Source organism: Chiloscyllium plagiosum, unplaced genomic scaffold, assembly GCF_037043375.1.
Source record: "Chiloscyllium plagiosum isolate Xiang-an unplaced genomic scaffold, Cpla_swu_hap1 HiC_scaffold_11, whole genome shotgun sequence".
NCBI lineage: Eukaryota > Metazoa > Chordata > Chondrichthyes > Orectolobiformes > Hemiscylliidae > Chiloscyllium > Chiloscyllium plagiosum.
This window is the reverse complement of record NW_028270149.1, coordinates 13031789-13055745: the sequence shown is the minus strand read 5'-3', so window position 1 is coordinate 13055745 and position 23957 is coordinate 13031789. Positions and strand designations below refer to the sequence as shown.

Sequence of the window (23957 nt, the reverse complement as noted above, 5' to 3'; positions counted from 1 at the left end):
AAAATCAACACCATCCAGTACAAAGCAGCCCTCTTGATTAGCACCACATCTAACACCTTCAGCATGAACTCCCGCCTGTAGTGATGCATTCGAAGCAGTGGGGTGTACCACTTCCAAGATTGTAGGAATTGTAGTGACTCATCAAGCCTCCTTCAACAGCAATTTCCAAACATGTGACCTCCAGCTCCTGACAAGGAAAACACCACCAGTCCTAACTACCCTAACTTGAAAATATCTCTATATTGCCCTCACTGTTGTTGGAATAAAATCTTAGAACTCCCTCCCTAAGAATACCGAGCCGACTTTCACTAACAGGGACTGTAGCTCTTCACCACTTCCTTATGGGTAATAAGAAGAGGCACTGACGCCCACATCCCATGGAAGATTGAACAAAAAACTTAGGGAAGGACTGTCCACCCATCGCAATGATAAAAAGAAAGACCTGCTGATGCCGGAACTCAGCGACTCAAAACATTAACTGTTGCTTCCTCTCTGATGCCAGAGCTGCTGAGTTTCTCCAGCACTTTTTTGTTTGTTTGTAAACTTGCTGCTGTGGAGAATAACTGGTTGATAAAGTGTAACATCTAACTGACACCCTATCAAGACAGGTTTCCGCTGTGCAGCTGTTTTCCCACTGATTAAACAGTCCCAGCGCTTGTGTTTCCTGGCCATGTTGCAAACTACTGTTGCAATGAATTGAGTCGGCTCCTTACATTTCCGGGACTCTGCAGTGTATCGGTGTTGACGTGGTGACTGACAGGGTGTTGAACCATCAGCAGAAGGCAGTTTCCTGAGCGCAGTCAGAGGCGGGACTGTGTGCTCAGCTGCTGAGAATTCACTTTCAAAATGGGCTGAATGTCGGACTGGCCCCTCCTGCTCTTTTTTTCCAGGATGAATAGCAAGTGGGGAATCGGAGGGGTGCTGATGGTGTTTACCTGCTGGGCTGCTTATGGGCAGCTCGATCCCAATGCAGCCCCAGACTTTGTGCGGAAGAAAGGTAATGGAGAGGGTATTTTTTGAGTCTGGTCTCTTTCAGCCTCTGCCCTGGCATCAAAGGTCTCTCTCTCTCTCACACACACACACAAAATTTAGCAGCATCTGTGGAGAGGGAGTTAACGTTTTGAGTCCAGTGACCGTTCTGCAGAACCCGAAAGCATTTGCGAAAAAGTGGCATTTGTTTTAATGGCAGGGTGTGGCTGTCTGCAGATCGGTGGTTCTGTCTGTGTCATTGCTCCTTGTTTCACAAAGATTGGGCGATGGAACTGCATTGGATTGGTTACCAGCGAAGTGTTGACAGGGATTCAGCCACTGAGACTCTGCCCAGGTTCTGACCACTCCTACCCTGGTGTGTGGTACAAACCCAGAGGTTCTGACCCAGAGGGGTAACGCTACCCATTATACCACATATGGTCATTAACAAATAAAAGATAAAGTCCTACCAGGCCATGGGGTTGATCAGAGAGACACCCCCTAACCTGGGGGTGGTCACTGTGCGCAGGCAAGGGTGATAAGAGGAACTTCCATGGTAACTTCACCCAGTACAGGAATGGAGCTCAAACTGTATGGTGTGACTCTACTTGGGGAGATGGTCCATTATTATCACTGGACTGTTAACCCAAGAGACCCAAGTAATGTTCTGGGGAACTGAGTTCAAATCTCACCATAGCAGATGGTGGGATTTGAATTCAATAAAAATCTGAAATTAAGAATCGAATGAATCTATTGTCATGGGAAAAACCTATCTGGTTCAATAATGCCCTGTAGGGGAGGAAACTACCATCTTACCTGGTCCAGGGATGGGCAATAAATGCTGGTCTAGCCAGCAATGCCCTCATCCTGTGAATGAATAAAAATAACCAATGTGGACCAGCCAACTGAACTAACCAACCTGCACCCACAAGTTTGATAACACATCTGACAATACTGGGGTGGGGAGAAGAGTGAGAGGTGGCTTATTAAAAATCACACATATACAATATATGGGCACCCAAACCTTCTTCAGACAATAAAATATTTTGAATTGTATCACTGTTGTAAAATGGGCTGGGCAGAGGCAATGCTTTTAACTGATGAGATGCTCTCTGTTTCTTCTAAAGTGATGTTGGTTGAGGGTTAGGTATTGACCCTCTGCTTGACTGTGTTTTGGAGTGAATGCCATACTGTGTTTAACAACTATTGGCAAGGACAGACAGAGCCTTAGTTTGATTACTTATTTAGCAACTGGGGCAGTGCAGCACTCCCTCAGTACCCTGTGACTGTGCTGGGGGTGTCAGCCAAAATATTTTGCACTTGACCCTGAAATGGGAGCTTAATCAGCATCTTCTGTCTCCAAATAACCCTCTTAACAGGGTAGTTTGGCTCAAACCACTGAGAAAAGAGACACATGGTTTAAACTTTCTGACTTGCAGTTGTCAGGACAGAATGGCAAGAACCCTAAGTTTCAGAGTGAGCAACAATTTGGCAGCATGGGAAGAAAGTGTTGATTGGATAATTTAGAAACATTGAAACTAAGATCAGAAATAGGTCATTCAGCCCTTTGAGACTCCTCTGCCATTCAAGTTGATCATGTCGGATCATCTAACATGTTACCAGCTTTCTGCTTTCTCCCATACCCTTTGATCACTTTTGCCGTAAGAACTGCATCTGACTCTTTCTTGAAAGCATTCAATGTTTTGACCTCAACCACTTTCTGTGGCAGAGAATTCCCCAGCATATCAGTCTCTGGGTGAAGACATTTTTCCTCATCTGAATCCTAAATGACTTACTTTATATACTTAAACTGTGGCTCCTGGTTCAAGACCCCCAGGTCATTGAGAACATCTCTCCTGATTTTAGACTGCCTTGTCCTGTTTTATAGGCTTCTATGAGATCTCCCATCATTCATTGAAACTTTGATGAATATAATCCTAACCAATCTAGTCTCTCTTCATACAACAGTCCTGCCATCCTATGACTTGGTCTGGTAAACCTTCACTGCACTCCCTCTGTAGCCAGAACATTCCTTTCTCACATAAGGAGACCAAAATTGCACACATTACTTCAGGCATGGACTTACTAATGCTGTGCACAATTGCAGCAAGACATCCCTGATCTTGCTGAAAATCACTGAAGGCCAACATGGAGACACAGCAAGTTATTAGGAAGGCTAATGAAATGATAGCCTTTATTGCAAGAGGATTTAAGTACAGAAGTAGTGAAGTCATAACTTCAATTGTGTAGGACTTGATTAGACCGCACCTTGAGTGCAGTATGCAGTTTTGGTCTCCTTATCTCAGGAAGGATTAATTCCTGTAGAGGGAGTGCAGCTGAGTTATTCTGGGATGGTCAGACTGACCTGTGAAGAGAAATTGGTAAAATTAGGCCTGTATTTTCTTAAATTTTGAAAAATGAGAGATGATCTCATTGAAGCCTACAAAATATTCAAAGGGATAGGACGGGGTGGAGGCAATTTAAATGTTTGCCCGGGTTGGGCAATCCAGAACGAAGGGAGACAATTTGAAAATGAGGGGTTAAAGGAAAATTCTGCAGATGCTGGAAATCTGAAACAAACACAGAGAATACTGGAGAAACACAGCAGGTCTGGCAGCATTGTGGAGAGAGAATCAGAATTAATGTTCCAGAGTGTCTCGGTTATTACCTGGAGAATACTGTGCAGTTTTAGTTTCCCAATCTGAGGAAGGATGTTTTGGCTGTGGAGGGAGTGTAACAAAGGTTTAGTGGATTGATATTTGAATCGAGACAGGTCTCATTTGAAGGAAGAAATTCTCTGCACCAGAAAGTAGTTGAGGCCAAACACTGAATGTTTTCAAGGAGTTTAATATAATTCTGAGGCCCGGAACCAAAGGTTTTGGGGAGAAAGAAGGAACAGGGTACTGAGTTGGATGATCAGTCATGATCATAATGAATGGTGAAACAGACTCAAAGGGCTGAATGGCCTACTCATAGTTCTGTTCCCTATATTTCTATGTAAGAAACACTACAGCAAACATTAGTGTCTTGTATCAGTTCCTATGCAGCACAGCTAAAGCCTTTTTATTATATAAAGGCAATCTTTAATTCTCATTATGCTGGCTGTCTGAAGTCATATGAAGAGATGAACACAATATTTTTCCTTATTCAATGCATTCCAGTGCTCTGGCCCTGTTGCATTATGATTTTTCCATAGCATGGGGAGCAACTGAAGTGAAATGGATACAATCAGTACAAAACTGAGGTCATTCTTAAGAAAGAAAAACCTATTGGCAAGACTGTAAGGAAGGAATAGATGAGTTGCACAGTTGAAATGGGCTGAACAGTCTCTCTGTGCACTGTTATAATTCCAGAAAACTATTGCTGTTAATTTTGTTCTTATCAACTGTGCCCACAGTTATGTTGGGATGACATTCTTTTGTGGCAGTGACTTTGTGAAAAGGCACTTTAACATAATTTTGCTTATTTTGGATTTAAGCTCCTGCTGCTTAATTCCAAATTAAAACTGAAACCATTGAAGGTGGTAGTGGGTAGGACTCCAATTGTTTGAAATCCCAGAAATCTCTTTTGTTTCAATCTTTGATCTGTTAAAATACCAATCACATGGACTAAATGGGTTCACTTCTCAACCAGTAGCAGGAGGCAATTTGGATATTGTTGTAAGAGGTATCCAGGTTCAATACAAACTCACTGAAGAAATTGCAGATTGTATTATCAAGGAAATCTTGAAAGTATCTGTGAGGGTACTGTTTGCCAAGTTTCATTAACATAATGTAAGTGAAATTGTTTTCCCACAGTACTGCTGAGAGAGAAAGGTATCAAGACAACAGACCGTATTACAACCTGAATGATAGGCTGGTGAATCACTCTCAGTTAGAAACATTTTCGTCCCGTTCCACGTGAGCATACAAATTAGGAGCTGGAGTCAGCCACTCGGCCCCTCGAGCCTGCTAAACCACTCACTAATGTGGGCAGCATGGTGGCACAGTGGTTAGCGCTGCTGCCTCACAACACAAGGGTCCCAGGTTCGATTCCAGCCTCACAGCGCCAGAGACCCGGGTTCAATTCCCGCCTCAGGCAGCTGTCTGTGTGGAGTTTGCACATTCTCCCCGTGTCTGCGTGGGTTTCCTCTAGGTGCTCTGGTTTCCTCCCACAGTCCAAAAATGTGCAGGTTAGGTGAATTGGCCATGCTAAATTGCCCGTAGTGTTAGGTGAAGAGGTAAATGTAGGGGAATGGGTCTGGGTTGGTTGCTCTTCGGAGGGTCGGTGTGGACTTGTTGGGCCGAAGGGCCTGTTTCCACACTGTAAGTAATCTAATCTAAAATTATGGCTGGTTTGCTTACTCCACATTCCTGCCTACCTCAGATAACCTTTACCGTATAAATACTCAAAAACTCTGCTACCACTGCCTTTTGCGGATGAGACTTCCAAGACTCAGTGACTTCTATGTGTAAAGTAATTGTCCTTTCCTCTGTCTGAAACAATGACTCTGGATCAGTGGTGCTGGAAGAGCACAGCAATTCAGGCAGCATCCGACGAGCAGCAATGACTCCCTAGTTTTAACTCCTCCCTTTAAGAGAAAACATCGTCTTCGAATCTACCCTGTCATGATCTCTCAGGAACATTTCTGCTTCAATCAAGTTGGCTCTTACTCTTATAGAGAAAGTGAGGACTGCAGATGCTGGAGATCAGAGTCGAGCGTGTGGTACTGGAAAAGCACAGCAGGTCAGGCAGTATCAGAGGAGCAGGAGAATTGATGTTTGGGCAAGAGCCTTACATCTTCATTCTTGATGAAGGGCTTTTGCCCGAGGAGCAGGAGAATTGACGTTTCGGGCAAGAGCCCGTCATCAAGAATGAGGATGTAAGGCTCTTGTCCGAAACATCGATTCTCCTGCTCCTCTGATGCTGCCTGACCCGTTGTGCTTTTCCAGCACCCCACCCTCGACTCAATCTTTTAGAATCCAGCAAGCCTAGCCACCCTGACTTTTCTTTGTAAGACAATGCACCTGTTCAAGGTATTAGTCTCGTAAGCTTTCTCCTTCCTTAGGAAAGAGGAGAGCCACACTGTACACTGTAATCCAGATGTGGTCTTATTAATGCCCTGTATAACTGAAGCATAGCCTCCATACTTTTGGATTCAATTCCACATGCAATAAGTGATCACATTCTGCTAACTTTCTAATTACTTGTACAGTACTTGCATACTAACCTTTTGTGATTCTCAAACAAGGACATCCAGGTCCCTATGCATTCCAGAGTTCTGCAAAACCTTGCCATTTAGATTATTTCATTCTCTTTCATTTTTTTTACCAAAATGGGCAGTTTCTAATTTTTTCAATTATACTTTATTTGTCAGATCGTTGTCCACTTAACCTATCTACATCCCTTTGTAGCCCTGAGTAATTTGTGTTTGTAATATATTTGAATTCTTTATTTGACAATTTACATGTTCATAAAACATTATTAAAATTATTGGACAGGGAGAAGAGCTGTCCCACAGGTAGAATGCACATTTTGGACTATGACGGATGTCACAGACTGCAGGCAAATACAAAATGGCATAGATTAGTTTTAAACTAATGTGTCCAACACCCTCACTGTTCAACCAGCAAACTGTGACGGCGAGCACGAGGGGGCATAGCTTTAAATTGAGGAGTGATAGATATAGGACAGATGTCAGAGGTAGCTTCTTTACTCAGAGATAAGTAAGGGTATGGAATGCTTTGCCTGCAATGGTAGTAGATTTGCCAACTTTAAGTACATTTAAGTCGTCATTGGACAAGTATATGGAATAGTGTAGGTTAGATGGGCTTCAGATTGGTATGACAGATCGGTGCAACATCGAGGGCCGAAGGGCCTGTACTGTGCTGTAATGTTCTATGTTCTCCTTATGTACTCTTCACAACTTACTTTCCCATCTGTTTGTGTGTCATCAGCATACATTACTGCATTCCATTGCATTTGTTATTATATTGTTCAAAAAGATCCTTAAAATTGTTGCTTGAGGTTTTTGATTAGAATTGTTAGATGTGCATAACGAAACCAAGTGATATTAGATTGCTAATGCCGAATTTTATTTTGCAATCAGGGAAGATGAATGTGCTCTTTATTATTGCTGATGATCTGCGCACCAGTCTGGGATGTTATGGTGACCCGATAGTGAAGTCACCAAACATCGATCAACTTGCCTCCAAGAGTATTGTTTTCAAAAATGCATTCGCCCAAGTAAGTTGAGTCGTTGAAACGTAAATGGAAATTGCAAGGAAAATTCAACCATTCTGGCAGCATCTGAAGAAAGATCACTGAACTCAAAATATTAACTCAACTTTCTCTCCACAGCTGCTGCCAAACTGGCTGAGTTTCTCCAGAAATTTCTGTTTCATTTCAGATTTCTAGCATTCATAGTTCTTGGTTACTTAAGTTGAACAGTTCCTGTGTTTAAAGATCCATTTCTGTAGCTTGTGTTGGCATTTTGCTGGCATAATCTATAAATTATGTAATTATATTCAGTAGCAAAAACAGAAATTGCTGGAGAAACTCAGCAAGTCTGGCAGCATCTGTGGAGAGGAAGCCGAGTTAATATTTTAAGTCCATTGACCCTTCTTCAGAGCTGGACCGAAACATTAACACCGTTTTCACTCTACAAATGCTGCCAGATCTGCTGAGTTTCTCCAGCAACTTCTTTTTCTGTATCAGATTTCCAGCATCTGCAGTTCTTTGTTTGTTTATTTATATTCCGTAATATGAAAGAAATGGCCCTTCTCTTAGCTAGTCTGATCAAGCCACTGAAACTTGTAATTTAACACCTTTTCGCTTTGGAGAAATTTTGTATACAATTTTGTTGTTAGATTTTGGAATGTCAAATGACTCTTTGCTTACAATGGTTCGCAGCAAGCATTGTGTGGGCCCAGCAGGACATCATTTTTAACGAGTCGTAGACCTGACACCACTCGACTTTTTGATCACAGTTCCTATTGGAGAGTTCAAGCTGGGAACTACACCACACTTCCTCAATATTTGAAGATGCATGGCTACTTGACCTTGTCAGTGGGAAAAGTCTTTCATCCAGGTAAGATCTCAGCTTTTGCTCAGTGTTAGACCCGGAGAATGCCAACCTGTCAACCACCAGTCAGTCAAGAATTGGCTAAACTCCATTGACTTGTTAAATATCTTTAACGGGATGCCACCATCAGACATACGTTCCCTTCTGCTCCCTTGTCAGCATTCCGCAGGGACCGTTGCCTCCGGCACATCTTGATTCACTCCACCTCTGCTCCTCGCACCTCCTCATATCCCCGTGCCATCTTCCCTCATAACCGCTGAAAGTGTAACACCTGTCTTTTTACTTCCTCCTTCCTCACCATTCAACGCCCCACACATACCTTCCAGATGAAGCAGCGCTTTATCTGCACTCCGCTCAATCTAATCTCGTGCATTCACTGCTCACAAAGTAGTCTCCGCTACATTCAGGAAATGAAACGCAGACTGGGCGACAGCTTTGCAAACACCTACGTTCAGTCTGCAAAAATGACCCTGAGCTTCCAGTTGCCTGCCACTTCAACACACCTTATTCCCTGGCCAACATCTCTCTCTCAGGCTTGCTGTGGTGCCTCAGCAAAGCTCAGTGCAAGCTGGAAGAACAGCATCTCATTTTCCGCTTGGGATTCTGCAACCTTCTGGATTCAGTGTTGAGTTTAATAATTTTACCGCCTATGCACCTTCTGCCATGTCCTTTCCCAACTCCCACACACCAGGCCTTGTCATCACCGGGGCTGCTACCTCAACTAACACATTATCTGCTACTATTGGTCCCCATTGGCAGCTATTGATTCTCTCAGGGTGACCTTTATCCACTCCAGTGTCTGCCAAACCTATGTTTTCTCTCTCTCTGGGCTCCGTCTCCATCTATCATGTAGTCCAACCCCTTCCCCTACCCCATCTTCAACATTTATACCAAGCTTTTCCTCGCTCATATCGGTTCTGAAGGAGGGTCAGTAAATTTGAAACATTAACTCTGCTCTCCCAACTCTGCGCTTGAGTTTCTCCAGCAATTTCTGCTTTAGTTTCAGATAGACAGATATTTGGTCCATCAGGGTGTCATGGTTCTCAGGAGTGGGTCGGAAATTGGAGTTGACGCCCAAGAGCAGTCATGATCATATTGGAGGGCAGAGCAAGCTGGAGGGGGTACAAAGTCTCCTCTGTTCCTATTTCTTATATCTTAATTAACATGTTTGCATCATAAAATTAAAATAAGGAACAGGCTTCCTTTATTTTCTCAGTCAGATGAATGGTGGTCAACTGTAGCTCAGTATGTAACTGTCTTACCTCGGAATCAGAATGCTGGAGGTCAACAAGACAAGTATGTCTTTCAGGAGAAAGTGAGGACTGCAGATGCTGGAGTACCAGAGTTGAAAAATGTGGTGCTGGAAAAACACAGCAGGCCAGGCAGCATCCAAGGAGCAGGATTCTTCATTCCTGAAGAAGGGTTTATGCCCGAAACGTCGATTCTCCTGCTCCTTGGATGCTGCCTGGCCTGCTGTGTTTTTCCAGCACCACATTTTTCAAGTATGTCTTTCAGAATGGCGTTCTGTATCACTGACAGGGTGCTGGAATGTAACGAGAGCAGCCTATCTCTTTGTTTCTCCATCTATCATCACTTTGTGCTTTCCTCTCCTCTTGAGTTATAGGTGACATCAAGTCAGGCAGCATCCGAGGAGCAGGAAATTTGACGTTTCGGGCCAAAGCCTGTCATCAGGAATCTGACGAAGGGCTCCAGCCTGAAATGTTGATTCTCCTGCTCCTCAAATGCTGCCTAACCTGCTGTGCTTTTCCAGCAATGCAATCTCAACTCTGATCTCCAGCATCTGCAGACCTCACTGTCTCTTTATAGGTGACATCAGTGCACTGTCATACTGTGGCTCAGTGGTTAACACTGCTGCTTCACAGCACTAGGGAAGCAGGTTCGATTCCACCCTCGGGTGACTGTCTGTCTGCATGGGCTTTCTCCGACTATCCAAAGGCTATGCAGTTTCAGGTGGATTGGCCATCCTAAACTGCCCACAGTGTCTAAGGATGTGCAGACTAGGTGAGTTAGCCATGGGAATTGCAGGGTGGTGCTGGGTCTGGATAGGATGCTCTTTGGAGGGTTGGTGTGGACTGAACGGCCTGCTTCCACACTGAAGGGTTTCTAGCCTGGCCCAAAAGATTATGATTGAATTTTAGCTTCTATAGTTGAAAACATTAATTCTGCTTTCTCGGGGGAAATCCTGCTGCACTCTATCAAAGAATTATCCACAGTGTTTGAGCATTGTATCCCTCAATCAGCATCACATAAACAGATGCTATGATCATCATCATATTGGTGTTTGTGGGAGTTAATTATTCACAGATTAACCACCGTGCTTCCTGCATTACAACAGTAACTTGTACTTCACAAGTACTGGGCTAGCTGTAAAGTGCTTCAAGATATCCTAGACTCGTGAAAGATACTTTTAAAGGCAAATCTTTCATCTTTTCCTTCTGCTGACCACAGCCTACAATTCTTATATCTGAAGGAGACTTGGGATTTGTGATAATTTGGCTTATTCAACAAGTGCTTGTATAAATACAAATTAATTGTGTTATGACAGAAGGATAGCAAGTCAAACAAAATCAGCCTGGATTTGCAACATAGTGAAATTGAAATATTTAAAAACTCTCAAAATTGCCCAATTGTTTCTAATCAGACTTTGTGAATAATAGATCTTAGGCACCAACTTTACAACTTAAACAAAACATAATATTTTAATATTAATCCTGTAATCTTAGTAAGATAGTGTTAAGTAACAGAGTAATTTAATATATATGGTTTAAACCCAATTTTCTTTGATCACAAGCCCACTCACATACAGACAAACACAGTTAAAGGATAAATTTAAAAGAATTGTAATTTGCCAGATCAATTAAAGAATTTCAAAATATGGATTCCAAACCTTCATGCAGTTCTTGGATAATGAGTTGTTCATTATATAGAACTGTATTTATAATTTCAAAGTCAGCGGTGAATGTGAACAATATCAGTAGACTTCCAGAAATATTTACTAATTCCTTACAGACTGGGATTCATTTCTCAGAACATTCAACAATTCAACTACTGGACAGAAAACCAGAGAGTTAAAAGAAACTAGTCCTTAAGATTCCAAAATTACTCTACATCTGCCAAAACCCAGTCAGAATCAGTTTGCTCTTTTTTTTTACTTCTTTTTAATGAATATTCTCTGTGATTACCGGGTTAGCTCCAGTGTTCCCTTGATTGACCAACTCTATGTGCAACTCGCTTTTAGATCTGAGCATAGTAGCAATTGCTTGCTGAGCCATCTATAGTGTTCTTTAGATCAGTAATTATGTTGTACTATCTTTCAGGCCAGTTCCCAAAAGCAAATATCCACATTTTGTTTCTTCTCTATTAAAACACGCAGCTGTTCAAAGTTCAACTCTTAAACTTGAATCACAGTTCCACAAAAAAAAGAGAGGGGAATAGATAAAACATAGTGAGGGCTTGACATCTGAACAAGAAGGTTTCACTGATCGAGTTAGATGAAGATGTGGTACAAAGAGGTTTATGGAGCAGAATTACTGTTGTTCTGCTGTAAGTTCTATGCAGTAGCAATCTTCATAATTTCTGCTGTCTTAATGTGCTAACTAATTTAAAATAGGAGATTGAAGCAACTGAAGCTTTGATCTTTCTTTAACGCATAACATCATAAAATAAGATCATCTGACTTATTTTTCTCTGTTGAATGTTTGTGCCTTTGCTATGTTTCCGTTCAGTAGTTAATATGAACCACAGCGTTTACACTTAATGAAAATTCCCCTCACCTTTCAGGGATCGTGTCCAATCATACTGATGATTATCCTTATAGCTGGTCCATTCCTCCATTTCATCCTTCAACAGAGAAATATAAAAACGCTAAGGTAAAGCTTAAATGTTGCTTTGAATGGCTGATATGATTGATTATATTGTACTTGGGGTATTGAGTTAATCATTGTGAATGTAAGAGCATAAGAATTAGGAGCAGGAATAGGCCATTCAGCTCATCGTGATTGCTCCTCCATTCAAACTTATGATTGCTGAGCTCATCTCAGCTGCAACCTATGCAGGGCTGTGCCAAATCCCCATAACCCTTCAACCCGTTACTAATTAAAAATCTATCTCCCTCCTCCTTACATTTACTCAGTGTCTTGACATCCAACACACTCTCGGGTAGTGAATTCCCCAGTTTCACAACCCTTTGAACAAAGTAATTCCTTTTCATCTCTATTTTAAATGCACTAGCCCTTGGCCTAAAACTATAACCTCTTGTCCTAGATTGCCCCACAAAATGAAACATCCTCTCTGCGTTTACTTTGTCAATCCTCTTTAGCATCTTAAAACACTCAATCAAACTCTGGTGAGTATAGGCATACACTGCTCAATCTGTCTTCATAAGACAAACTTTTCTTCTCTGGAATTAATTTGATGAACAACTTCCAGTGTGGTTGTATTGTTCCTCAAGTAAGGGGACCAAACTGTGCGCAGTACTCCAGAGGTAGACTCACCAATGCTATCTACAATTACAACAGCACTTCCCTACTTTTGTACTCCATGCCTTTTGCAATAAATACCAACATATCATTTGCCCTATTTATTATCCTTTCTACCCTGCACACTAGCACAGTAAGTATGAATTTATAAAATCATAGAGATGTACAGCATGGAAACAGACCTTTCGGTCCAACCTGTCCATACCGACCAGATATCCCAACCCAATCTAGTCCCACCTGCCAGCACTTGCCCAAATCCCTCCAAACCCTTCCATCCAAATGCCTCTTAAATGTTGCATTTGTAACAGCCTCCACCTCATCCTCTGGTAGCTCATTCTATACATGTACCACCCTCTGTGTGAAAAAGCTGCCCCTTAGGTCTCTTTTATATCTTTCCCCTCTCACCCTAAACCTATGCCCTCTAGTTCTGGACTCCCCGACCCCAGGGAAAAGAGTTTGCCTATTTACCCTATCCATGACCCTCATAATTTTGTAAACCTCCATAAGGTCACCCCTCAGCCTCTGATGCTCCAGGGAAAACAGCCCCAGCCTGTTCAGCCTCTCCTGATAGCTCAAATCCTCCAACCCTGGCAACATCCTTCTAAGTCTTTTCTGAACCCTTTCAAGTTTCACAACATCTTTCTGATAGAAATGAGACCAGAATTGCACACAATATTCCAACAGTGGCCTAACCAATGTCCTGTACAGCCACAACATGACCTCCCAACTCCTGTACTCAATACTCTGACCAATAAAGGAAAGCATACCAAATGCGTTCTTCACTATCCTATCTACCTGCAACTCCACTTTTAAGGAGCTAAGAACCTGCATTCCAAGGTCTCTTTGTTCAGCAACACTCCCTCGGACCATACCATTAAGTGTATAAGTCCTGCTAAGATTTGCTTTCCCAAAATGCAGCACCTTGCATTTATCTGAATTTTGGTGTCATCTGCAAACTTACTAACTGTACCTCTTATGTTCGCATCCAAATCATGTATGTAAATGACAAAAAGTAGTGGACCCAGCACCGATCTTTGTGGCACTCCACTGGTCACAGGCCTCCAGTCTGAAAACCATCCCTCCACCACTATCCTCTGTCTTCTACCTTTGAGCCAGTTCTGTATCCAAATGGCTAGTTCTCCCTTTATTCCATGAGATCTAACCTTGCTAATGAGTCTCCCATGGGGAACCTTGTCAAACGCCTTACTGAAGTCCATATAGATCACATCTACTGCTCTGCCCTCATCAATCATCTTTGTTACTTCTTTAAAAAACTCAATCAAGTTTGTGAGACATGATTTCCCACGCACAAAGCCATGTTGACTATCCCTAATCAGTCCTTGCCTTTCCAAATACATGTACATCCTGTCCCTCAGGATTCCCTCCAACAACTTGCCCACCACTGAGGTCAGGCTCACCGGTCTATAGTTCCCTGGCTTGTCTTTACCATCCTTCTTAAACAGTGGCACCACACTAGCCAACCTCCAGTCTTCCATCACCTCACCTGTGACTATCGATGATACAAATATCTCAGCAAGAGGCCCAGCAATCACTTCTCTAGCTTCCCACAGGGTTCTCGTGTACACCTGATCAGGTCCTGGGGATTTATCCACCTTTAACCGTTTCACTACATCCAGCACTTCCTCCTCTGTAATCTGAACATTTTGCAAGATGTCACCATCTATTTCCCTACAGTCTATATCTTCCATATCCTTTTCCACAGTAAATATTGATGCAAAATATTCATTTAGCATTTTCTGTGGCTCCACACAAAGGCCGCCTTGCTGATCATTGAGGGACCCTATTCTCTCCCTAGTTACCCTTTTGTCCTTAAAATATTTGTAAAAACCCTTTGGTTTCTCCTTAATTGTATTTGCCAAAGCTATCTCATGTCCCCTTTTTGCCTTCCTAATTTCCCTCTTAAATATACTCCTACTTCCTTTCTACTCTTCTAAGGATTCACTCGATCTATCCTGTCTATACCTTACATATGCTTCCTTCTTTTTCTTAACCAAACCCTCAATTTCTTTAGTCATCCAGCATCCAGCATTTGAATCAATATTAATCAAGGCTTCCAAACCTGTGACCTCTGCCACCTGGAGGAAGTGTGCAGCAGATACATGGGAATAGCCAGCACCTCTAAGTCACACCACATCCCTGACTCTGACAATATTCCTACTACTCCCTAACTGAGGAAGTCTGAGCTTAGTTCTGTTACAGCAGAATGCTGACAAATCATAGGATCAGATAGTACAGATGAGTCTGTTTGGCCCATCAAATCTGTACCTCAAAAGCTACAGAAAATCTACATCAATCACATCCTTCCTATAGTTCAGTGACCAGAATTGCACACAGTGCTCCAGCTGTGGCCTTACCAAGGTCCTATACAGCTCCAGTGTAACCTTCTCGCTCTTTCTATGTCTCAACTGATAAAGGCAAGTGTCCTTTGTGCCTTTTTACATGTCCTATTAATCTCTCCTGCTACCTGATGAAGGGCTTATGTCCAAATGTCGATTGTCCTGCTCCTCGGGTGCTGCCAGACCTGCTGTGCTTTTCCAGCACCACACTCTCTACTCTGATCTCAGCATCTGCAGTACTCACTTACTCCTATTAATCTGTCCTGCCACCTTGGGGTGGGCATGCACTCCAAGATCTCTCTCTTCCTCTGAGCTTTCTAATGTCTTACATTCATTGAGTGCTCTTAGTATTCCTTCAAGGGTCTAAGCTAGAATCCCAAGAGGCGGAAACAGATTTGGGTAGCACTGTCCTTGTTTCAGAGCAATGACTGTGTCGCCTCTTCCTCATCTGATTGTAATGCCCAGTGTTTAGTCAGCCTGAATAATTTCATCAGTGTGAGATAGATGAGGTTTGTTTTCCTGCTTTTGGGGGTTAACTGTTCTGTCCATTGCTTCCCTTGTCTAGGGAATGTGTGTATGTGTGTGCGTGTATCTGGCTGCCTTCAAGTATCACCAAACATTTAATAGGAATGAATGGAGCTGTAACACATTTAACTAACACTAAAGGCTAGGGACTTTGTCCATATCCAGGTTCTACTGAAGAATTCAGTACAACTAACCATGGTGTGATTCATTTATTATACAAACAAACATCGCACTGGAAGTTCAACACTGGACGCTCTGCAAATGACATATATTGTACTAAAGGGGTGGTTGGCTCAGCTGGCTGCAGTACAGTGCGATGCTAACAGCATGGGTTCAGTTCCTGTATCGGCTGAGCTTACCATGAAGAATTCTCCTTCTCAACACGTCCCTCTGCCTGAGGTGTGTGGTGACCGTCAGGTTAAACCAGCACCATCGCCTCTCTCTAATGACAGCGCAGTCCTGTGATCTGGCAAGGTTTTGGTGACTTTAGTACAGTGACAGACCATTGAAAAGATGAATGTGGGACATGAAGTGAACTTGGTTAACTGTGTGTGTTTCCTTCAGATAGGTTTGCAAAGGGCCAGATGGTCAAAAACATGCAAATTTAGTTTGCCCAGTGGATGTGGAGGAAATGCCAGAACACACGCTGCCTGATATACAGAGCACCGAAGAGGCAATCCGGTTGTTGAAAAAGTTGAAAGGCACAGAAAACCCTTTCCTTCTGGCTGTCGGTTACCATAAACCACACATTCCACTGAAGTATCCCCAGGTAACAATTCCATAATCTGTCACAATGTTTGGGAAATGTTTGTCATCTCTATCTGTGTCTGTGCACAGGCTTAGCACCACACAAATACAGCAGAGATTGCTGCATAAAATGTATCTAGCTCATGTCTTTAACATAACTCAGACTTAATGATCCTACTGGTAAAGAGGAACTGATCTTTTATGACTTCAGCCCTCCCAAAGCACGTTACAGCCAACAAGGTACTGATGGCATTTAGTACTGATGTAATGGAGGAAACACAGAACCAAAGTTACACACAGCAAATTTAATAATAAGATAATCTGTTTTAGTGAACACTTGACAGGATGCTGGAGAGAATTCCACCGCAGCTGCGGAATCAGGCTGGCCTCAGTTTTACCCCTTTTCTCTGACAATGCAGCACTCCATCGGCCATGAATTGAAATATCAACCTAGACTTTGTGCAAGTGAAAATGGTTGGCTGTTTCAATTACTGTAAACCTTTTTCCAAACAAATTATGTGACTTCAGCCTTACGCTAATTTTGTGTGAATTTGTCTTCTTTTAGCGTTATGTTCTCTCATTCTATATTGTTTCTGTAGACAGTAAACTGATGTGGAACAATAAGTGTGGCACTGTTGGCGGGTGCTGGCCATTTAGCTATGGGGCTGCTTTTGCCCAGGCTAGTGCTCAAATGTGTCACACATGTAAAATGTGGAGTCATCTGACCCAGTTCTGATCCCGCTGCTAGTAAATTATATATAAAGAACAAAGAAGAACAAAGATCATTTATAGCCCAGGAACAGGCCCTTCGGCCCTCCAGGCCTGAACAGATCCAAATCCACTGTCAAAACCTGTCGCTCATTTCCTAAGCATCTGTATCCCTATGTTCCCCAGCTACTCATGCATCTGTCCAGATGCACCTTAAATGAATTTACTGTGCCTGCCTCTACCACCTCTGCTGGCAACGCATTCCAGGTACCTACCACCCTCTGTGTAAAGTACTTCCCATGTGCACTCCCCCTTAAACGTTTCACCTCTCACTTTGAAAGCGTGATCTCTCGTTATTGAATCCTTCATCCTGGCAAAAAGCTTATCTGGATCTACTCTGTCTATACCCTTCATGATTTTGTAGACCTCAATCAGGTCCACCTCAATTGCCTTTTTTGCTAATGAAAACAAATCTAACCTATTAAGCCTCTCTTCATATATTCGAGACATCATAAGACCTCAAGAAATAGGGCCATTCAGCTCCTCAAGCCAGCTTTACCAATCGATTAAATCAAAGCTGATCTGATCTGGCTTGAAGTCCCTTTACTTTCCTGTTCCCTCATAAGTCTTGTCTCGCTTATCAATCAGACATCTGTATAAGTCAGCCTTGGATTTATTCAATGGCTCAGCTGTCTGAGAGTGAGAATTCCAAAGATGAATGACCTTCTGAGGACAGAAATTCCTCTTTTTCTCTGTCTTAAATGGAAGACTCTGGATTTTGAAACTGTGCCCCCTTGGTCGAGATTTACACGTGAGGGAAAATGAATGTGCTCAACCTTCCGTGAGATAGCCACCATCTAATGGTCTCAGTTGTAAGTGTGTTCAAAAAAGCTGTATTGACTTGAGGTCAGTTCAAAGAGTGAAGAAGAAACATCCTGAGCTTGAATCATTATCTCTGTTTGTGTTTCCACAATAATGCCAGATCTTTCTCCAGCACTTTCTGTTTCTATATTATAGGTGAGTGCTCAAGAAACGGTTTGCATTTTTAAAAGGCTTGAAGATTGCATTTTTTTGTCAGGATATTTTGGCAGAAATCTAAACTCGTGATTCTCTTCTGTTCAGGAATTTTTGAAATTGTATCCACGTGATAAAATACCCCTGGCACCTGATCCCAAAATCCCACCGAAACTACCCCCAGTGGCATATAATCCGTGGACTGATCTGAGAAAAAGAGATGATGTGATGGCTCTCAATTTAAGTTTTCCATATGGACCCATTCCTGATGACTTTCAAGTATGTGTTTAATCAGCTCTTAAAGGAAGCATTTATTTAATGAAAATAGCAGATGCTAAGCACAGCTTTCTTTGCACACAGTCAGCAAAATGGATTTGTAGCTACTGGAATTTTTGACTGGCATAGTGATGATGTACTCACGAGTTGCAGTAGGGATTTGGAAATATAATATGAAATACTGTCCTCCTTCTGTCTGTCTTGACCACTCCAATTCTTGGTTCGGACAAGTCTGGACGGTGGCAGCTTTTTGTTAATATTCTAGGTCTGGAGATGGAACTAATTTTTAGACCTTGCCAAAGTCTGCAGACATGAAAATCATGTTTAATATTTCTTGTGTCTCAATTTTTACTATACAGAATCAGGGTCTCAAGTCAAGCACAGAATCCCTACAGTGTGAACGCGGGCTATTTGGCCCATTGAGTCCACACCGACTCTCTCTCTCTCTCTCTCTCTCTCGAGAGAGAGAGAGTACCCCACCCAGACCCACATACCCACCCTATCTTTAACCCTGCATTTCACATGGTTAATCCACCTCACCCGCACATTCTGGGCAATCTAGCATGGCCAATCCATCTACCCTGCACATCTTTGGACTGTGGGAGGAAATCAGAGCACCCGGAGGAAACTCAGGCAGACATAAGGAGAATGTATAACCTCCACACAGACAGTCGCCTGAGCCTGGAATCCGACCTGGGTCCCTGGTGCTATGAGGCAGCAGTGCTAACGACTGAGCCACCATCCCACCCCAGTACGCCTTGCATCTCAACGTTCAGGATATTGTTTGTCTCAGTTTTTGGTATGTCTTGTGTATGAATGTTTGATAAGAATTTTGAAGAATTGCACAACTCAGAAGGAGGTTGTTTGGTCTAATCCCTTCACTGGTCTATGTTGCTGTGTTTGGGTGGCCCTCATGTCAGGGGATACTTCCATTGCACTGGCAGAGGGAAGGGGAGACGGCAATCTTGGTGGCAGTGGATCATAAGGCTGTGAGATTTGTATCCTTCCTCTCTCTCTCAGGTGTTGATTCGCCAGAGTTATTTCGCTGCAGTCTCCTACATGGACACTCAAGTGGGTCAACTGCTGAATGCACTGGATGAGCAGGAACTGGCCAATAACACAATCGTTATCTTCACTGCTGACCACGGTGAGCTCGAGATTTGTGTCTAGTTAGCTAATGGTTTTTGATGATACTCATCAGCTGTTTGACTGTTCTGAGGAGAAGCTGATCATTTTATTCATGTACTTATTGGCAAAGAGTGATCTTAGATGTTAGCAGTATTTCCAGATTCACCTGAACTCTGTGCTGTACACAGACTGGCCATGACTTGCTTAGTCGCTGCTATAACGAGCACTGTTAAACCTGTTAATAGAACAGAATCATGGAATCCCTACATGCGGAAGCAGGCCATTTGACCATTGAATCCATACCAACCATCAGAGCATTCCACCCAGACTCAACCCCATCCCTATAACCCTGTAATTTGCATGGCTAATCTACTTATCCTGCACACTATGGGCGATTTACCAAGGACAATCTCACTAAAATGTGCATTTGTTTTTGGACTGTGGGAGGAAACCCATGCACGTAGACACAGGGAGAAAGTCACCCCAGGCTGGAATTGAACCCAGGTCCTTGGCGCTGTGAGGCAGCAGTACTAACCACTGAGCCAGCATGCCACCCCATGTCAGAACAGGCAGATCAGACAAATAGTTTGACAAACACTAGTGTAGATGGTGGTGATTGCAGGAATGAATGTACTTTATTTGGCACCTTGACAGTAGTACAATATCATACAGTAATTTGCAGAGGCATAACTCACCATCTTTAATCATCGTGCAGCTGGCTTCATTATGAACGAGATAAAATTGCTACCTGAAACAGAAGTTATTAGCATAATGTACCAAATGCTACAATCGAGCTATCAGATTGTTCTAAGAACTCAAATAGTTCATTCTGATCCTTTACAAAAGGAAATCTGCTCTCACCTTCCTGCCTAAGCTCATTGTATTCCCATTCACTCACTAACCTCCCTTCAAAAGCACCAACCAACCCCACTGCTCCGTGGCCAAACACTTTAACTCCCTCTCCCACTCCATGCAGGTCTTGGGCCTCTTCCATTGCCAAACCCTAACCACCTGAAGTCTGCAGGAAGAATGCCTCATCTTCTGCATTGGGATCCTGCAACCACATGGGATCAATAGGGATTTCACGGTTTCCTCATTTTCCTTCCCCCCCCCCCACCTTATACCTTATCCCAGTCTGAAGCCTCCAACTCGGCTCTGCCCGCTTGACCTGTCCATCTTCCTTCCCACCTATCCACTCCACCCTCCTCTCTAACCTACCACCTTTCCACTACCTATCTTCATCTTCATCTACCTATCACATTCCTAGCCACCTTCCCCCAGCACCACCTCCCTCCCATTTATCTCTCAGCTCCCCGGTTTATAGTCCAACGGGTTTATTTGAAATCACAAGCTTTCAAAGCACTGCGCCTTTGTCAGGTGAAGTGAAGGGAAGCACTTCAGTCAAGCTTGTGTTTTCAAATAAACCTTTTGGACTGTAACCTGGTGTCATGTGACTTCTGACTTTCTCATGGATGACTAGTGGAGGGCAATAAATGCCCAATATTTGGGGAATTAATTTAAAAACGTGGTGTTTAACTATAATTCCACATTCATCATTGTTGCTGTTAAGTAGATCATTACTCCAAGGAACCTCAAAGTGAGTGCATGAGTGGAATGGGGAACTTGATGTTGATTTCTAAACTTGATATTCCTGATGAGATTACACATTTGATTTTCTTTCAGCTTTCTAGCATGGAATTTATTTAGACCCACTGTTTTGTTTGATTTTAGGTTGGTCACTAGGGGAACATGGTGAATGGGCTAAGTACAGCAATTTTGACGTAGCCACCCGAGTCCCTTTGATGTTTTACGTCCCAGGAAAGACTGCGGCTTTTCCCCATCCAGGTCAAAGGATGTTTCCTTTTATTAACTCCTTCACTGACAAAGTCAGGAGTCTGCCTCCAGGTAGGTTGTAGCATCCACTATAAAAGGCAGTATGTCTGAGAATGTGAAGGTTATGTCTGAAGGTGCTATCTTGCAGAAGGTAGAACTTGTTGCTTGTTCTGGAGTGATGTTGCTGTCCCCAATGTATTCTCGCATGCAGTTTTCAAATGTACTTTGCCAGAGAATATAAGCAACAAGATCAACATTCTGGAATTAAGTAAGAGAATGTAATGCTATGCAAAAAGCTATAAACCGATAAACTTCATGTCTATAGGGGAGCAGATGGTGTGGCAATAATATCATAATTACAGTTGGTCTGGGAACATGGTTTCCCATTCAACCATGCAGATGGTGAAATTTGAATTCAGTCAAATCTGGAATTAAAAATAAAGCTAGTTTAATTGTGACTGTACATTATTGCTGATTATCATAAATGTCCATCTGGTTTGCTAACACCCTTATTCATGACTGCAGATCCTTGTATACATGATTGACCCTTCACTACCCTCTGAAGTGGACAAGATGGGCAAGCTGTGCAAGGGCGATTAGGAGCGGGTAACAAATACCAGCAATGCCCCACATCCCTTGGAAGAATAAAATAAATCTCTCACCACATTATATCTCACCATGTACTTTTTCATTACATTTCACATCTGACAAAAAGTAGTTTTGTCTCATATCTTAACATACTTGGATTGACTTATATTCAAGATAATCCAGTATGCTCCCAGTGCTGTTAGGAAGGGAGTTCCTGGCTGTTGACCCCAATCCCAGTGACAGAGTGGTGATTTAGCTCCAAGTCACGAATGCTGTGTGACTTGCAGGAGATGTCACAGAAACAAAGATAGAAATTGCTGGACTGCAGAGAAAGTTCTGAGAAAGGGTCACTTGACCTGAAACGTTAACTCTGATTTCTCTCCACAGACGCTGCTAGACCTGCTGAGCTTTTCTTTTAATTTCTATTTTGATTTCTGTTTTACAGCACCCGCAGTTCTTTTGGCTTTTGTTTAGGAGATTTCACAGTGTCTGCAACACTTGTCATTTCAGGTGATAGCAAGTGTGGCTATGGCAGATGCCTTTGAGGGAGCTGTGGTGAACTATAGAGGAATATTGTGGTAGATTGGAATGGTGCTGGAAAAGCACAGCAGGTCAGGCAGCATCCGAGGAGCAGGAAAATCGACGTTTCGGGCAAAAACCCTTCATCAGGAACACAGGCAAAGAGCCTGAAGGGTGGAGAGATATCTGCCTGAACTGCTGTGCTTTTCCAGCACCATTCTAATCTAGACTCTGGTTCCAGCATCTGCAGTCATTGCTTTTACCGAATATTGTGGTAGAAATTGGATCTGAAGCTCACCTTGATGTCAGGTTGGATTCTGAGATGGTGAATAGTTGAGCTGAGGCAGTGACTCACATGGGGAATGGAGTAAGTGATGATCTTATTGAATGGTGGAACAGGCTTAACGGATCAGATGGCCTACTCCTGCCCCTAGTTCTTACATTCTTATGTCTTTTATTTTGACACTTGTGATGCAACAAACCACTTTATCCCCACGTGGAAAAGATTGCTGATGTCTGGTCAGAAGTGATGTTGTCCTACGTCCCCATTACTCAGTTCCGTTCGGTTTTCTTTACAAAGTAGAATCATCAAGGGTTTAAATTTTCTTACAGGGTTGATGAGGGATGTCAATGTGGAATTAATGGACCTCTTCCCAACACTCTGTGAAATCCTCAAACTACCTCAGCCTCCAGTGTGCCCACCATCTTCCTTTCATGTGGATCTGTGTACCGAGGGGAATAGTGTGGCTTATTATTTAATCCCCAATGCCTCAAGTCGGAACCGGCAACTGTTTGTCTACAGCCAGTATCCCCGGCCAGCGGACAAACCACAGATGAACTCTGACCTCCCTTTGCTGAAGGACATTCACATCATGGGATACTCTATCCGTTGTGATGGGTACAGATACACAGAGTGGGTTGGTTATAATGCATCCACTTTCAGTGCCAATTTTAGTGCCATTCATGCTGGAGAGCTCTATCTACATAAAACAGACCCAGGAGAGGATAACAACTTGTACAACAACATTGCATTTGCTGAAGTGGTGCAGAAACTTTCTGCTTTGCTTAAGAAATGAGAATTTCCATTTATTTTCTCCACACATGATTTTGTATTATATTTTTATCGAGAATGACTTACCTAGACCTTAGAGCTGCCATGTTTGTTTTTTTGCCTGCTATACTTTATTTTAATAAAGAAACAGTTGGCATATAGTACTACTTTTAATTAGCTAATGTTTGCAGCCATCATTTTATGCCCTTGATTTATTTATTATCACGTGTTTTTTTTTACAATTTTGGACAGTGTTGTCACTCTGTGGTGCCATCTTAAAACACAGAAAAAAAACCCAAAACATTGAATATAAAGGCAGAAAAATAAAGAAAATAAAGAAAAAGTGTTCAACAGGCTCTAATAGCTGCTCCTTTTTTGAGGTATTTTAGGTTTTGAGGGAATTTCCCCGAATTGCAGAAGCAGCAATTACTGTTTTTATATGCTGTTGCATTGATTTGGAACTTTGGAAAAAAAAAGTCAAAACAACAGCAGTTTTAAAAGGGAGAAGAGCAGACAAAGGAAGCACATGGTGAGGACAGCGCAGGAGAGAGAGAACCTGCACAATTACTGCCTTTGCTGTTTGACATCAGAGTGCATTTGGGAAAATGAACAAACAGTGAAATTCACAACTGAATTTGGAGGAACTGTTTGGATGAAGTCACAGCACAGAAACAGGTAAG

The 23957-nt window shown here is 42.6% G+C and overlaps 1 protein-coding gene across 2 annotated transcripts; it reads left to right on the top strand.

Moving 5' to 3' along the window:
* The first annotated feature begins 823 nt into the window (after positions 1 to 823).
* On the top strand, positions 824 to 23633 carry ids (iduronate 2-sulfatase). 2 transcript variants are annotated; one of them, XM_043705167.2, is made up of 9 exons: positions 825 to 997; positions 7058 to 7194; positions 7861 to 8038; positions 11834 to 11922; positions 15982 to 16182; positions 17991 to 18161; positions 19179 to 19305; positions 21018 to 21191; positions 22839 to 23633. In XM_043705167.2, the coding sequence occupies exons 1-9, from the start codon at positions 856 to 858 to the stop codon at positions 23300 to 23302; spliced, it is 1683 nt and encodes a 560-aa protein (XP_043561102.2). In that variant the 5' UTR covers positions 825 to 855; the 3' UTR covers positions 23303 to 23633. The 2 variants fall into 2 exon arrangements, with proteins under 2 accessions (XP_043561103.2, XP_043561102.2); XM_043705168.2 differs by lacking the exon at positions 7058 to 7194 and having other exon boundaries at positions 824 to 997.
* Positions 23634 to 23957: the final 324 nt, after the last annotated feature.

Excerpts from the sequence above, each read along its gene's own strand:
- ids (XM_043705167.2), top strand. The coding sequence starts at position 856 with ATGTCGGACTGGCCCCTCCTGCTCTTTTTTTCCAGGATGAATAGCAAG. Across the intron at positions 8,039-11,833 it reads GGGAAAAGTCTTTCATCCAG|GGATCGTGTCCAATCATACT; the intron begins GTAAGATCTCAG and ends CTCACCTTTCAG. Across the intron at positions 18,162-19,178 it reads CCATTCCTGATGACTTTCAA|GTGTTGATTCGCCAGAGTTA; the intron begins GTATGTGTTTAA and ends TCTCTCTCTCAG.